We start from the raw sequence: 15,616 nt of genomic DNA on the forward strand, positions 1-15,616 counted from the left end.
ATAGAAGGTTAGAAGTGGAAAGGTGCTTTTGAATCTTCCGGTTAAGGATTGATTCAAAAGCTTTAGATAGACAGGAAAGTAAAGCTATAGGGCGGTAGTTTGAGGGATTGGAACGGTCACCCTTCTTAGGCACAGGCTGTACAATATATATATATATATATATATATATATATATATATATATATATATATATATATATATATATATATATATATATATATCTACCCTTAAGCGACGGATATTATTTTCACCAAATGGTCCCTGGAAATGGGTAAAAACAGCTGCTATTTTTTTGTTGTTTGTTCACATTGTATGAAGCGTCTTAACTCACTGAACACAGCAGTGAAATCACAATTTCACTGCTGTATAATAGTTACGCTAGCGTGTGTGAAGTGTAGCCAGGGTGTGAGCTGCTGACACAAAACAGTGCTCCGGGCAGCTTGAGGCAGTCCGCCGCCCAGGACACACAATATGTCAACACAGACTGGCCACGATGATGGCATGCTTCACACTTCCTCCCTCTCACAACTGAATGTCAATTGTCAAATACAGTAATATGAATTGTTCTTTACACTGAAATAATTTAGACAGCATCTACTTTACTCACTTTCAGCCCTCCTCAGAGCTGGCTGTTCAGTCAGGGGAACACATGCCTTACGCGTAGCCTTCTCAACCTGCACTGCTGTCATGGAAGCACTTGCTGGGCTAGAGTGCAGTACAGATAGTGAAATAACATCATCACTCTCTAAGTCACTCACTACTATTGTCACTACTCACAATGTTTTCATCAGCGTTAACCTTGTACTCAGAATAATCTTCATTCTTTATCCTGTCCTTTCCTCCTGATGCGTCACTGTGTTTCCCTGTGTTTTCTGATCTTAGGGCTCCAGGGCTGCTCAGTGAGGACTAATGATCTTATTTCAAATCCACAGGGGTCAAATAAGCTGGTAGACAACTTGGCAAGTCACAGAACCCGCCAAATTTGATCTAAACATTCAAATTAGTGGCGCTGAAGAGTCTGATTAAATAAACGATGGCCGTCTGTGCGGACCAAAATGTGTTTGATTAAATAAACGATGGCCGTTGTTTAAGGGTTAATAATAATAATATATTTATATATTATTATTATTATTATATTAATTCAAATCCAATCAGCTGCACTCTGACTGATCATGGCTTTCAATTTGACAACTGGAAAAGCTAAAGGAATCAAGTCAAAACCAAAATAAGGAGAAAGATACTTTTAATTCATTTTAGTTATCTTAAAACTTTGCATAGAAGCTACTCTTAAGAGTAACAGTAATTCTCATTGGTTTCCACTTGAGGATCCTATGAATCCTTAAAAAGATAATTACTCTGCAAACCCTTCATCTTTAATTTAAAACAAACCGTTTATAGCAGAATAACATGAAGCAACTTTTTAAGTGCTTACTAGAATTATGCTAATATTTTCACTATTATAACAACCTGTCATTAGTATGTAAACTTTCAATGCAATAACCACGGAAAAACATTTTCAAATAAACATGCCATGCTACACTTTCAATAGTAAACTACCCTCAAACACCCCACAGGCCATTAGTTAAGTTGGTGTAAGACAAAAACAATGAAATTAAGATTTACTTTTGAGACCAAGTCAAATTCTATACTGAAAATACAAACTGCATATTGCAAGAGGCTGCACTTCAGTATAATACATCTGTGAGCACCATATTCATCTGAAGTCCCCTTTCTGATGTCATGGTCAGCTGTCATGTACTAAGATGGCAGTGCTGTCTCATCTAGCATGCACACAAACCACTCCATAAGTTCATGTTAAATTATTAATATACATTAAAGAATGACAACCTCTTGTAGGATGCAGATTCATTATAGGCTACAAGAAACTACCAGCACTATATTACATACAAAATCCCATTACTGGAATAGAAAACCATCAAAATTTACCCTCCAAATTAATTCATATGGAAACCATCCTTCTTGACTATATACAAGGTTCTCATTTACAGCTCAAAACATCAGTTAATAAACATCATCTTCACAACAAACATTTCCTGAGTTGCTAGACCTAGGAGTCATTTCAGTGATTGTCATGTTTCCACTGGCTCTCATCCTTTGTCACTTTTTTTACTCATTCACGGCTCTCATATATTCCATTTCTCATAGAGACAGTATAAGGAAGTGGGATTTTTGGTTGTATTTTTTCCCATGCAAGGAACAATATCCTTAGTTTAAATATTTTACTGGATAAAGGTAATTACTGAAGCTCCATTATTGCAGTTGCACTGTACTAGCCACAGACTGCAGTGAAGTCTGTGTTGTCAAAATCCCACTTTACTAATAAAATTCCGTGTTGTCAAAATCCCACTTTACTAATAAAATACCTAGCTGGTACTGTGATCAATAAAAAGTCACCCCTTATTTTTAATGGTTTTTAAGAAAGTACTTTGCAAACATTATCTCCCTTTTTATCTCTGAAAACAAGGATTGGGTCCTGAATACCTGTGTTACCTCACTTTCCCATGTGTATGATACTCGTGATCAACAGACCTTCACCTGCCACACCACATCCCCTAACCCCTAAAGGGCAGGGATGTAACGTGAAATCGGTTCTCCCCGTAGAACAGTGTTGACATTTTCCCGAAAATTGCTCACTTTCCATTATCAATTTCACAACTGCCTAAGCCAATAATAGCTTTCAATTTATGAGCATTCCTTTTAACCATCTCCCTCTTCAGTCTACCCTAAATCTGAAGTCTCTACTTCATGTGGCAACGTTATGAAGTGCAGTAACATTTTACTCGCAGCAGGACTGCCTTTCATTGCAACTGTGGGATGGTGTTAAAGAGTTAGTAGCATATATGCAGTAGAAGGGACTAGGACATGCCCCTTCTTTCCTCAACAGTTACTCATATTGCTTTCGAGTGAATAAAATATAAGACAGGTATCAACAAATTTCTTTCTTAGCCCACAGGCACCCAGGCCCCATATGGGGTTGACATCAGAGTTGTGGGGATGGATTTGGGCTAAATTAAGATGGTGCAGCCATCTGCTTGTCAAAAATAAAACTGACCTATATTTACACAGCAGCTGCTGTTTTTAGTCTGGATATTTTTTGGTGGCATCATGGTGGTTAAGCCTGAATGGTGGAGGTCAAGCAGTACTACCATATACTTTTATCTTTTAAGTCTGCCATGTCTGTTATCCCCACTAGGTATTTTTACTTTAATTTCATAATTTTTCCAATTTCCTCATTTATCCCCTAGAGCACACTTCTCTCTTGTCCCAAACTGAACCTCACCACCATGTTCTCATGCATCACCTCATATTTTGGCTTTGTCTCACCTGCTTACCCAAAGGACTTTTGGGTAAGCTTTCACTCCCCACTATCTTGACATTTCATGCATTTTCACACAATATAAAAAACATATTAGTACATTCATGAAGAGTGTTTTTCCCTTACCAACAGCTAATTTTCTTTGGTTAGTAGTATAACATGCATTTCCCACACTACAGTAATCTTACTTCCACATATTTATTCTCACCCACCACCTCTCCCATACTAATTTGTTAACCTTAGTGATGTTACAAAAATAACTCTACAGATGCACTACTTGGAAATCCCTTAAAATTTAACTGTGAAATGTCACAAATATACCTTATTCATGAAGGTCCTCCTACATAGGGAACCTTTAATATTCTTGCCGTTTGAACCAGCAAAGGATGGAGACCCATATGACTTGGCAAGTTCCTACGAACACAACACGAGCCTGGGGAGGCAGGAACCTGAAGTTGATGAGCGATGCTGGGACCCAGAACACACTGGCAGTCTGAAACGAAGTACATAGTCTGTACATATTTTATGCAAATTTAAATCACAAACTTGTGTACAAATCATCCATAACCTTACTTTACTAGAACTTTCTTATATCTCAACACCTTGCACACAACTGATTGATAGGAGGTTACCAACTGCTGAAATTATCCCTAAGAATAGCAGAAACACATATGACCCACTTCCGCTATCATTGAAACATTCCAGCGGAAAATGGCTTGCTTTATATAACTCCACCCATAGGCATGGCCAAGGCCACTAATGTGTGATGTAACTACACCCGTAGACTAAGGGTTAAGGAGAAATATGTGTGCACACACGCATGAATGCTCACTTACATGTAGAAACACAGACTGATGCAACAGCAGTAATACACTCCACTCACTGCATTTACTATTAACATAGCAAAACAGTCAAATACAGCAATCAGACTCACCACAAAAGTGGGAACAATTTTCTTCTTCCACTCCTCCAGCAAGTCATCTTTTCCTTCCAAAGTACTCATGCCTGTTGGAAAAATTCATCAACAAAATTATTATTACTAACAGCTCCACAGTTACAAAAGTATTATTCAACAAAGATCTGGCCCAAACTGGATAAAAGTAAGGGATAGATGTATTTGCCTATGTATTTGCATATATATATATATATATATATATATATATATATATATATATATATATATATATATATATATATATATATATATATATATATATATATATATATATATATCCAGGGAAACCAAAAGGTACTTAATCATATATTTTCTATCTTCCTATTCATATGTGCAGTCACTACCCATGACAACCAAGGCCTTCCACACTACACATCTAACCAGCCAAGGCAAGGTAGGAGGTAGGGACAAAGAGAGAAATTATCTATTCCCTCCTGAAGTTTAGCATACATCAATCTCCCTTTGATCATCCCTCTTTATTCCTCTTCTCATTCAGTCTCCCTATATTATTATTTTTTCTTTCATTCTGCTAAACCTATCTACTGTACTATGGCACCTCCATGGTTTAATGGTTAGCACATGCCTGGCTACAAGATCGCAGGCTCAGATTTGATCCCAGCCTTGGGCTGTCGGCTCTCAGCTCACCTAGCTGTTTACCCTTCCTTTCAGACTGGTTAATAAATAGGTGGCTTGGGAAATCTAGGGAAGGTAAACTGAGGTAACCTAGATGTCACACTTGCCCACAACGGGCTCAAGGGATCATGAGACATCCTTTCACTAATTGGTTGGCCAAAATATCTTTTTCATTACTTCTCCACCACCTCACTCTTCTTCACAAACACACATTTTCTGTAAAAATTTGCTTGCTTAATTAATAAATACTCAAGGAATCTTTGTTTGATGAAGCCCCTGGTATATGTATGTATGCTACTTTTTAACAGTCGAAAAGGACAGGACATGAGGTATCCCTCCAAATATCAGTCTGTGCCACCAGTCCATCAATAAAATCTAGCCTGAAAGACCTACTACCTGGGTAACAATAATACACAAAAAGTATGACTGGTATTACTTCTAGATATTTGTAGGAACAACTTTACAGCACAATATGAAAGACATTCAATCTACATTTGCCACTTACCAACATAGAACAGAGTGAGGTTAACAGGAGTCACTAGTAGGGCATCTACTGCTAGTTTTGGGAGCACAACCCTTAAGCTCTTCCCCACAAACTTTGAATCAAGGAACTTGTATCTATAAACAGAAATATATGTTAAAAGAACATACGACTTTTCGTTCATTATAGGGACCTCTCCGATGACTGCAAACTACTGCTGTAAAACATCTACAAAGTTTTCATGGCAAAAAACACACAAGTTAAACCAACTGGTTATTATAAGAATTCCTCTGTATACTTATGACCATAAATCAAAATATGATACTCAAGGAAATGAGCTCTTGTTCTTGCATGCCCAAAGCAACTAGCTGAAAAAACTCATATCTGATCATCAGAAACAAAACACTACAATTACATTCCAGCACCCCTGGAAAGACAGACAGATAAATATCTATTATCAACTACTTAGTGAGACACTGATTGTTGTAAATTCACTATAATTTGATATTAATGAGGATTTTATTGAGACTGATTAGTTCCTTTCAAGAGTATATATGAATACGAACATAATCCCTATTAGAAAACACTGAAACTTTCTTACTCAACCTCCAAGCATGCAGAGTACAGCAAATTATATTCACTGATCACATGGGCATTCAAATGCATAATGAAGTTAGAAAGTTTTTAAAAATTTGTGCAGGTACAGTACTGTCTCCAAGTTTCAAGTTTGCGATTCACCGAGTTTGTGATAAGGACCGCAAAAAAATTATTTATTGAAAACTGAAATTGCGATATGACCCAAAAGGAAAAGGCTGCTAAAACCAGGTTTTTTCACACCTTGTTGTGGTCCTTGACTCCCATTCTCACTCTTACCCACCCCCTGGGCCTTTCCATTGGCCACAGGAAGCATGGTGAGTGGGATCCGGACAGTCAGACGCATGTGTGCGAGCAGCCCCGACCGCGCGCTGGGCCCGAGCAGCTGATGATGGCAATGGTGATGATGAGTGTCGGCGGCGTGGCCGCGGCATCGGCGCCACCCAAACGGCATTTTCACTGGGGCCCACGTGTGTGTGGCTGTGCCCATTGTGGGCCCAGGCTCCTCAATTTGCCAATTCTCACTTTCCACATGTTGCATGGGACCCCTTTCCTTTCTTCCATCTCTTATTCAAAAAGAAGAGATGAAAGAAACAAGAATCGGCCAATTGAGAAGCCCAAACCCACAACAAACACAGCCACACACACACACGGGCCCTGACAAAAACACCGTTCAGGCGGCGCTGATGCAAAGGCCACGCCGCCGACACTCATCACCACCATCACCATCATCAGTCGCCCGTCAGCTGCTCAGGCCCAGCACGCGGCCGGGGCCATCTGCACACATGCACTTGGCCACCCGGATGGGTGGCCAAGCGCAAGATGTCGATGGTTTTCAATTTTCCCCATAAGAATAATGGTTCAAAGTTTGCGATTTCAGCATTCGCAACCCGCAACATTGACCAATTTATCGCAAACTTGGAGACAGTACTGTACAACAGGCAAATCAAAGTTATCATGCATTTATGTTGTTTTAAGAACATAACAGATGAAACAGATCAGTTGCGATTACTTTATATTTCTGAAATGTAATATTGTGCACTCCAGTCAACAAAATATCACATTTGACACAAATCTACTAGAACATCAAATAGGTAACTGTCAAAACACATTCCAGGCTTGGTTCTCACCAGGGATGTGGGGCCATTGCTCCTAGCAGTGTTCACAATCGTAGAAGGGTAACTGAGACAAACCATAGATCCCACAGCCCACTGCAACCTTCATCACCTAGCAGAGGCAATACCAATCTATTCAGTGTGTAAATGGTTTGACACTGAATAAACAAATGTGTCAACAAATAGTAATAGTGGTATGAATAGCAACTCTTGCTTTTAGGTGATCAAAGTAACAGAAAACATGAAATACTAGGAGTGATGAGGCAGTGGATATTGTAACCTAAATTTATTATAATAACCAAGAATTCATCACTTCTCTTGAGAACATGTTTCCAATTACTTTTGTCACAAAAACACATTTTCTATGTTACAAGATTTCGTATATAAAGGTATTTCACCTTTTCAGGAAAGTCTCAAGGGAAAGAAAAAAACTTTGTTGCTTCCATTAATAAGTAAGTGACAAAGGAAAGGATGGGCAATTTTAATTGAAAAATGAGTCTAGAAGAATGTAACTTAAAAAAATTGTAAATAGATGTTAAAACCAGAATTGGTTTGGCAACCCAATGGAATTAACATTGAAAGTTTAATAAAATTTAATAATGAAAAAATTTTTTTTTTTCATTTTACACCTTGCTTGTAGTAGTAGTAGTAGTAGTCATTATCATAGTAGTAGTAGTAGTAATAGTAGTAGTTGGGATGTTGGGTGGAGCCATGATATTAGTGATGTTTCAGGCAAAAGTTTGTAAAGTATCGTTTAGTCGGCACAACATCTGTGGTCATATGCCGGAGAGAGACAGAAGGGGAATGAATTATAGGAGAAAGGAATAGATCCCAGGAGATGGGACACAACCCCCGATTAATACCTGGTACCCATTCACTGCTGGGTGGACAGGGGTGTAGGGTATCAGAAAAGCCGACCAAATTTTTCCATTCCGCCCAGGAATCGAACCCAGGCTGTCTCGGTTGTGAGCCGAGTGAGCTAACCATTGTATCACGAAGCCCCCTGCTTCAGGCAAACTCAGAAGGGTATTATATGTGCCTGTGAAGCTGAACCATCCTCTTGACTGCCACCAACAGTACCAGCTGGCAGCCAGGTGGATGTCTGGTGGGTGACAGCATGGTTGCCGCACAATTTTGAAATTAATGTAGGTAAGTATTATTATTACTGTAGTACATATTTTTATCAAAATAAGTTTACACAACCCATTGAGTGGTCAGTGTGTGGATATAGTGAACAGGGGATCCAAGTTCATGTCTTGCCACTACCAGCTGGCAATTTTCAGTAATCACAGAGTGGCCAAAGACAACCAACCTGCTGTGCTGATGACCACCAAGCAACCTGAGCCTCAGTTAAACTCCATCAGGAGAATCACAAGGAGCTCCAGAGAGCAGTACAAGTCAAGAAAGACAGCCAATATAAATAAACAATTGGCCATGCTGAGGCCAACCACAAGGCTCCTTCAATAAAGCCTACTGGAGCTATGGGCCACATAAAATAAAAATGTCAAATTGGGAATTAGGTCATGACTGAATAGACCTATTACCTCTACAGTCAATGAATGCCAATACTGTCTATACCGGTATGTGGTACATTAACCAGAAGTTAACCCTGCTCACCAGGCTGCTTCTGTAAGTGATGACCGTAAGTGTAGAAGGCTTAGCAGACACCCACAAAGCTTGTAGTATAAGCATGATAATGGACTCTACAAAGAGGTACGTAAAATGGGAAGGGGGCCTGCGTGGAGGCTTGCTGGGAGGGCATCATAGGGTGAGCGAGGTGGTGTGCCCACCAACGTATGCCTATGTTGATTGATTGACTTGCTCATTGTACTATTCGATGGTAAACCAAAATATCACAAAAGCTAAAAGAGACCTCGGAGTGTTGGTCCAGGAAAAGTTGTCCCCTGACAACACATTAACAAGATTGTTAGAGAGACATGGGTAGTTGACAAACATAAAAATATGGCATTTCACATGAACAAATGGATTAAGAAATTAATTGTGGCAACGATCTGCTTCCAGGTCAGAATATGTGACGATACTATGATCCCCACATAAAAAGAAATATATAAACAAGATCAAGAGAATACAAAAAGCAGCAACCAAGATGGTCCCTGACCGGACAAAATTTAACAGAAAAGGAAAGACTGGAAAAGTTAGAATTGCCATCCTTAAAAAAAGGTCACATGGCTGCAGTAGTCAGGGCAATGAAGAGAGTGAACTGAATGATAGAGATGATCTATTCATATGAAATAGAGAAGTAACTAGAAATATTGAAAGTAAGATGAAATAAAAAGATGCTTGAAAGAAATAAGGAATTAAATATTTCCCACTAAATGCACAGAGCAAGGACAAAAAATTTATCCAATCCTAAAAAAAATAATGTTTAAAGCTAAGTTTGAATGACCTAACCTCAGAGCCAGGACCCATGAAGGTAGTTCATTTCCTGTATATTACACACACACACACACACACACAAAAAAAAAAAAAAAAAAAAAAAAAAAAAAAAAAAGAAACTGGTGAGAATGAAGCATTATTTTAGTATGAATGATGAAGCCAAACAGGAAAGTAGGTGCTCAATGCAACTAATGCAAATAGTACTTGTGCAAACCAAGACCAGAGAAAGGCAGTATCATACGCATGGTAGAGGACATGAGGAAACACGCATGTCCCCATGAAGCCGTATCGGGCCAGCGTTGCTGTGTCATATGGCTTGGCGGATGACCCCTCTGGTACCTACACGAAAAAATATTGTTAAAATGGCTAGAAGCATTTAAAATAATAAGGTCTGAGCCTTAAAGACTGAAATCCGAGTACCAATAGAAATTATGTAAGTCTTCACATAACAAAGTGTATATTCATGAACAAACAGAAATATGAATTAAAAAAATAATTTAAACACAGCCTCATGAGCAAACACAGTACAGGCATCTACTGACATTTACATGAATTTGGTGTCAAGGGTAGGACTGAGTGCTAGTCATAGTCAGGGACATAGGACTGCTGAGAGAATAAATCTCCCAACCGCTACACCCTCAAAAACTTCAAAATTAAGCAACAAACTATGAGTTACAATTGTGTACTGTTACATTTACATTTAAAGTTATCCATGACTGGATCTCATAAACATTTGACTGCATGCATTCTGTCAGGTACTTCATGTTAATAGTTTCCTACTTTTGAAGTTATATTTAATCAACTCCATTGTAATGATCAAATGGTTTCCAAAAATCTTACCATGACCTTGTTGTTGAATGTCTGCTGCACAAATTCTGCCCCAGTATACAAGGTCCCATAGATTACCATGTTCCCCACGATTGGTCTACGGGCCATGAAGCCTCGCACCATCTTGACAGTCTGCATCTTGCCTGGAAAAATAGTAAAGGTAGAATTGGGGAATACACTACAGCTGCATTTGGCCTCAATATTCATCTCCATCTCATTGGCCATTGAACCTGTGGTAAGTAGGGGCCCATTACCCCAGGACGCAGGGTCAGTGTGACATTCGGGTTACCACAAGTCGCCTTTGCTAAGCATCCCCAGGTACCCACTTATCGACCATCCAGAAAGGAAGGATGAACAGCTGGGTGGGCTGCAAAATGACTGCCTGGGTTGGGATTCAAACCAAGGTCTGCAAATTCATAGCTAGACATGCTAAGAACTTCCACTAAAGGCACTGCATATTTCACGAGTGCTTTGCCGTCACAAAGCACACGTTCATAAGCTATTATTCTTTTTAATATTTAAAGCAAGTGAACCACCATGCTGGGTGAGATGGGTATAATCCTGGAATTTTACCCTGAAATTGCAAATTCTCTCTCTCTCTCTCTCTCTCTCTCTCTCTCTCTCTCTCTGAGCATTTTCCCAAATCAAAATATTTCAGCATTTGAGCCAGCTCCTGGCGATATTTGGTACAAGTTTTCTTAATCACAGCACTAATTATATTTTCGCCTGCACGTCGGCTGACTGGGCTATGAAAAAGCCCTCAACTGGTGTTACTCATCTAGCATAAGGCGTCTCGTGAGTCTTGGGTTGCCCAACTAAATTCTCAATTTCATGGTAATTTAAATCTTGCCGCTCACTGAAGTTTAATTTGATTTGGAACTGGCCCAAAGGCGGTGTGTGGGTTGTATGGTTTCTGGCCGTGAGTGACATTAACGAAAATGTACTGTACGTACCCTTTTTCTTCTTTTGGGGTGTTTTATTACCCTCCCCTGAGAGGCACACGCCCAAACGGACTTCACAAGTTCACAGCGGAGTCTGACAGTCGGTGCTGCGGGAAATACCTCCTCGCTCTGCATGTTTGTTTTTCTTGTCAGAGGCGATGCCGTTATAAAGGCCTGACAGAGGAGAAATCCCAAGACACCTGTGACATCAAGATCATGCGAACTGGGGAATATACAACATGAAAGCATATTAATTTTCGGTTTTGTTGTAGTTTGTGATTTTTGTGATGGTTGATATTGCCGGCATAAAGACAACACACCAGGCGGAGATCGACCTCTTTAGTGCCCTATATATAGCTCCTTCCATCAGGGGGCTCGGGTGAACATGGCCCAAAGAGCAGCAATAAGGGGGATCGAGGCAGTCTCTACGTATGAGGATAAATGGAAAATCCAAACCAACCCTACCAAATTCACCATCCTTCGCCTCGGTGCCAGAAAACACGAGGACATTGTCACGACAGCAGGCAGACACCGGACTGCTGACAGAGGAAAGATATTAGGCCTGACTATCTCCAAAAGGGTAGAGAGAGAGAGAGAGAGAGAGAGACTCAGAAATCCCAATTAAAACAAAAACACATCTAGTCAAGACCTTAATCCTCCCCGTCCTTGACTACCCTCCCATCCCCACACATGCTCTCAGTAAGAAACAACTAAGCAAACTGCAAGTAATTCAAAACAGGGCGCTTCGATTTGCCACAGGTCAGAGATACCCATACACCTTAAACACTGAAGAAATACACCAAGCCACCTGGACATTACCATCAACATTATATTATAGAGTCCACCAAAAGGCAGAAGAAATTTGGCAAAGACTATCTGCCCTCGACCTTCCACCACTAGAGACACCACAAAACAACCAGGAAAGCATTACCCGTTACCATATGCTGCTTTCCCCAGCAGTTTACAAGCCCTGCAGAATCTACCACTCCCACAATTTCACTAAACTGCCTTATGCAACAGTAGCTAGCTAGATATTCATAGCACATTAACATTCACCCAACACACTCATAATTCAAAAACATAAAACTCACCAATACGAAAAACACTTGCAATCAAGACACAAAGAACACATAAACAACACTTAAGAACATTAAAGAAAACCACGGACTACATCCAACAAACTCCTAATCACCCGCATGCAACGGTGGTCGCCCACCGTTCTGTCTAGTTCTACTGTCTTTCCATTCCTACTTTACCTTCCTCTAACCCCTTCTTTTCACCTCTGAAAAAAAAAAAAAAAAAAAAAAATGCTCGGATTCGAATCCCAGGCGAAATACGGGGAAAAACATATTCTCCCAAATAGATAAATTTCTCATGTGCTACAAGACGTAGGTACATATAGGCCTAGATAGGCATACGACCCGGGTGGTTTACGGTGAACCCATTTCAATGTTGTATCATTTATAGCTCGGTACCATGTAGAAAACGCGTGATTTGAAGTGACTAAAAAAATCAAGCAAAAAAAAATTTATCCAAATGAGAGAAGGAAACCCCTATTATGACTCAAGGACGCGGAAAAAGTGCACCTCAAAAAAAAAAAAATTAAACTACGAGGATTCCTTATTGGCTCGACACGAGTATTCTTCCCGTCTCGGGTCTCCAGGTTCAAATATCTTGCGGAAGTTTAGGAAAAGAAGGTATAGCTATTACCGCAAAGCTCAAAAGTTTTTTTTTTTTTTTATAGCTCACCGCAGGTGGTCATCAACACGTTTTTTATTTCATATATATATATAGATATATCTATATATATATATATATATATATATATATATATATATATATATATATATATATATATAGATATATAGCTACGTTGAACTCCAGTTATGGTGTTCAGCCAACAGGTAGCGGTAAGGGCACATTGACATATCTCAGTTTCTAACGAAAGACATCATTCTATTAAATTGGTGTTTTGCGTAGAGGTGCACCATGGTGACCTCTCGGCCGCCCTTCAGTGCATCAAAAATTGAACATTATTTTTCTTGTCGCATCAGCGGTGATTTATCTAACAGTCTGTTGTACTCATAAAAGTCATACACAACCAAATAGCGTGTATATTGCTCTTTATCCGCAAGTATATATATAAAAAAAAAAGCTTCAATAGTAAAAATATAGTATTTTAGTAACATATCTTCCATAAAAATAATGGAGCAAACGAGGAAATAATATAGGTAGCTGCATGTATTCCTAGATACCTACCTATAGTAGGGGTAATTGGGCACAACTCGCCGGTCGTCACCACAGTTTACCTCGTTTATCTTCTCCAGGCTTATCAATTATGGTAATCATTTATCAAAATGCCCGAGAGGAAGGATAATCAGTTGGGTGGACTGCACGCACGCTCGTACACATGCACGGAAGGAGCACCCCTCACCCCCCCTCCAAGAAAACTCATCGGATCACCGCTACGATAGAAAAGTGGCGGAGCAAAATTTGACCAAACTACCGTGATAAACTATAAACTTGAGGATATAATATGTGGGTATATATACAAATTATACGTACCTACAAGGTAACGTCACAACTAAGTTTATTTCAAGTTAATTATGGCCGTGCATATCGTTCCTGCTTATCAAGTAACCCTAGCTCAGACATGCTGCATCTCTCTCTCTCTCTCTCTCTCTCTCTCTCTCTCTCTCTCTCTCTCTCTCTCTCTCTCTGTGTGTGTGTGTGTGTGTGTGTGTGTGTGTGTGTGTGACTACCATCAGCTGGCATATAGTACCTTATACCGTTGGGAAATCATGAAGATAAGTGGGGACCTTGAAGCCACTTAACTGATTCCTGCCCAACGACTGTCACACACACACACACACACACACACACACAACTACTTTTTTTTTCATGGGTCAATACACACGTGTGCATTATTTTTTCCTTCATGACATACCGGCCTTCACCATGATATACTGATGGTACTTTATTTCATTAATGATAAAGATTAACCGTATTTATGTGAGCTATGTAATGTGCAAGTGCATGCATGAAAAAAAGGTACATAATATATATTATGTAAAGAAGCCTCGAGCCAGGTGTTGATGCGGGCAGTGCCACATACACAAATATATCAATCTCCTGTAATACAAAATTCACCCTTATTGTCATTGTGAATATATAACCTGAAAGACCGCGTAAGCCTTGCGTATGAACCCCGTAACTGCAGGATAACGCTAAACTTGATCAATATCTCACCTGAATCCCGCTGCTGCCTCGACACACCCACCACGCCCACAGGTCCACTTGCAACTAGGCAGCAGCAAGGCCGCGGGGTTATCCGGGGAGTGGGGACACCGGGGGAGGGCGGGGGGCGGGTTGTTTGGAGGGCCCCGTTGGGGGACGGAGGGGGGATATTGCTGGGATTGCTCCAGGGGGAGGGGGGGAGCCTTGATGGTGCCGCAGGGTCAGATGCCAAGTCGCCTTCTTATAACTCAATATTAACGCACTATACCGGCATCAATATTGTACATCTTCATCTCCAACAATATAGTAATTTGCCCATGATGTTAACTCTGCTGATACGTTCACGGAACTCTTCACATTAGGACGTATTTAAAGTTTCGTGAAATACGCCGCATTTGCCAAACGACGAGAGTTCTATCAATGACATCCAATCATACTGAATTAAGCTTTTGTTAACGGCAGAGGTATACCAATAACTTATTTCTAGATTCAACTATACGGTTCAGGTTGCACAAAATCGTACTTTCTATTGTCCAATAATTTATTGTCAAGGAAGTTTCAGTACGCAAAATCCCAAGGTTACAAAATACCTATCTGTCAGCATCACTGCTCTCCTGATCGAGGTACTAGAAGCAGCAAAGGGCAAAATTATATACTTTAGCTCTTCGACAAGCAACATACAAAGGGCTATGGGCCGTATTTTAAGACACCATCGCTTCTCACATCAACTATTTCTAAAGGTCAAAGAGGGGATCAATCTGCTTTTCAGGAGTGTTTTTTAAGATTCATGGCACAGAAGAAGGGTCGAACTACCACCAGGGTCATAAAACTACCCCTGGAAAGGCCTACAGCTCCTACGAAAGCCATGTCAAAAAATACGACCCTATATACCAATCATCTATACAATCCTAAAGATGGTTGCCTCCTTCGCTGTTTCGGTGGTCCCTCTCAGCAGTAGCTACCCATTTCACTATAATCACAGGATATCTCATTTCATACTTAACCGACTTCACTTCTGCTATTATATATGTCTTCCATTAACCTTCTCACCCCACAGAAAACCATAGGAAAGAGTGTAGAGATTAAAACAAGGGTGAA

The 15,616-nt window shown here is 40.0% G+C and overlaps 1 protein-coding gene and 1 long non-coding RNA gene across 7 annotated transcripts in view; one reads left to right on the forward strand and one right to left on the reverse strand.

Moving 5' to 3' along the window:
* LOC127001482 (uncharacterized) overlaps positions 1–2,394 on the forward strand; it is a 125,718-nt gene extending 123,324 nt beyond the window's left edge. For all 4 annotated transcript variants that reach the window (XR_007755305.1, XR_007755304.1, XR_007755307.1 and 1 more), the window contains one exon: positions 933–2,394. This is a non-coding gene — a long non-coding RNA (uncharacterized LOC127001482). The remainder of the gene's footprint in view (positions 1–932) is intronic.
* LOC127001481 (mpv17-like protein) lies at positions 1,227–14,627 on the reverse strand. 3 transcript variants are annotated; one of them, XM_050866038.1, is made up of 8 exons: positions 14,531–14,559; positions 11,294–11,504; positions 10,353–10,483; positions 9,754–9,851; positions 5,431–5,543; positions 4,272–4,342; positions 3,659–3,830; positions 1,227–2,828 (listed from the first exon to the last, which is right to left on the reverse strand). In XM_050866038.1, the coding sequence occupies exons 3-7, from the start codon at positions 10,476–10,478 to the stop codon at positions 3,693–3,695; spliced, it is 546 nt and encodes a 181-aa protein (XP_050721995.1). In that variant the 5' UTR covers positions 10,479–10,483; positions 11,294–11,504; positions 14,531–14,559; the 3' UTR covers positions 1,227–2,828; positions 3,659–3,692. The 3 variants fall into 3 exon arrangements, with proteins under 3 accessions (XP_050721995.1, XP_050721993.1, XP_050721994.1); XM_050866036.1 differs by having other exon boundaries at positions 1,227–3,830; positions 14,531–14,556; XM_050866037.1 differs by lacking the exon at positions 11,294–11,504 and having other exon boundaries at positions 1,227–3,830; positions 14,531–14,627.
* Positions 14,628–15,616: the final 989 nt, after the last annotated feature.

Source organism: Eriocheir sinensis, chromosome 21 (genome assembly GCF_024679095.1).
Source record: "Eriocheir sinensis breed Jianghai 21 chromosome 21, ASM2467909v1, whole genome shotgun sequence".
NCBI classification, from domain to species: Eukaryota; Metazoa; Arthropoda; class Malacostraca; order Decapoda; family Varunidae; genus Eriocheir; species Eriocheir sinensis.

Coding starts and splice junctions, on each gene's coding strand:
- LOC127001481 (XM_050866037.1), bottom strand. CDS start 10,478: ATGCAGACTGTCAAGATGGTGCGAGGCTTCATGGCCCGTAGACCAATC. Junction 5,544..9,753: donor CCTCATGTCCTCTACCATGC/GTATGATACTGC, acceptor TTCTGTTTATAG/ATACAAGTTCCTTGATTCAA. Junction 4,343..5,430: donor CCTCACTCTGTTCTATGTTG/GTAAGTGGCAAA, acceptor TTTTTCCAACAG/GCATGAGTACTTTGGAAGGA.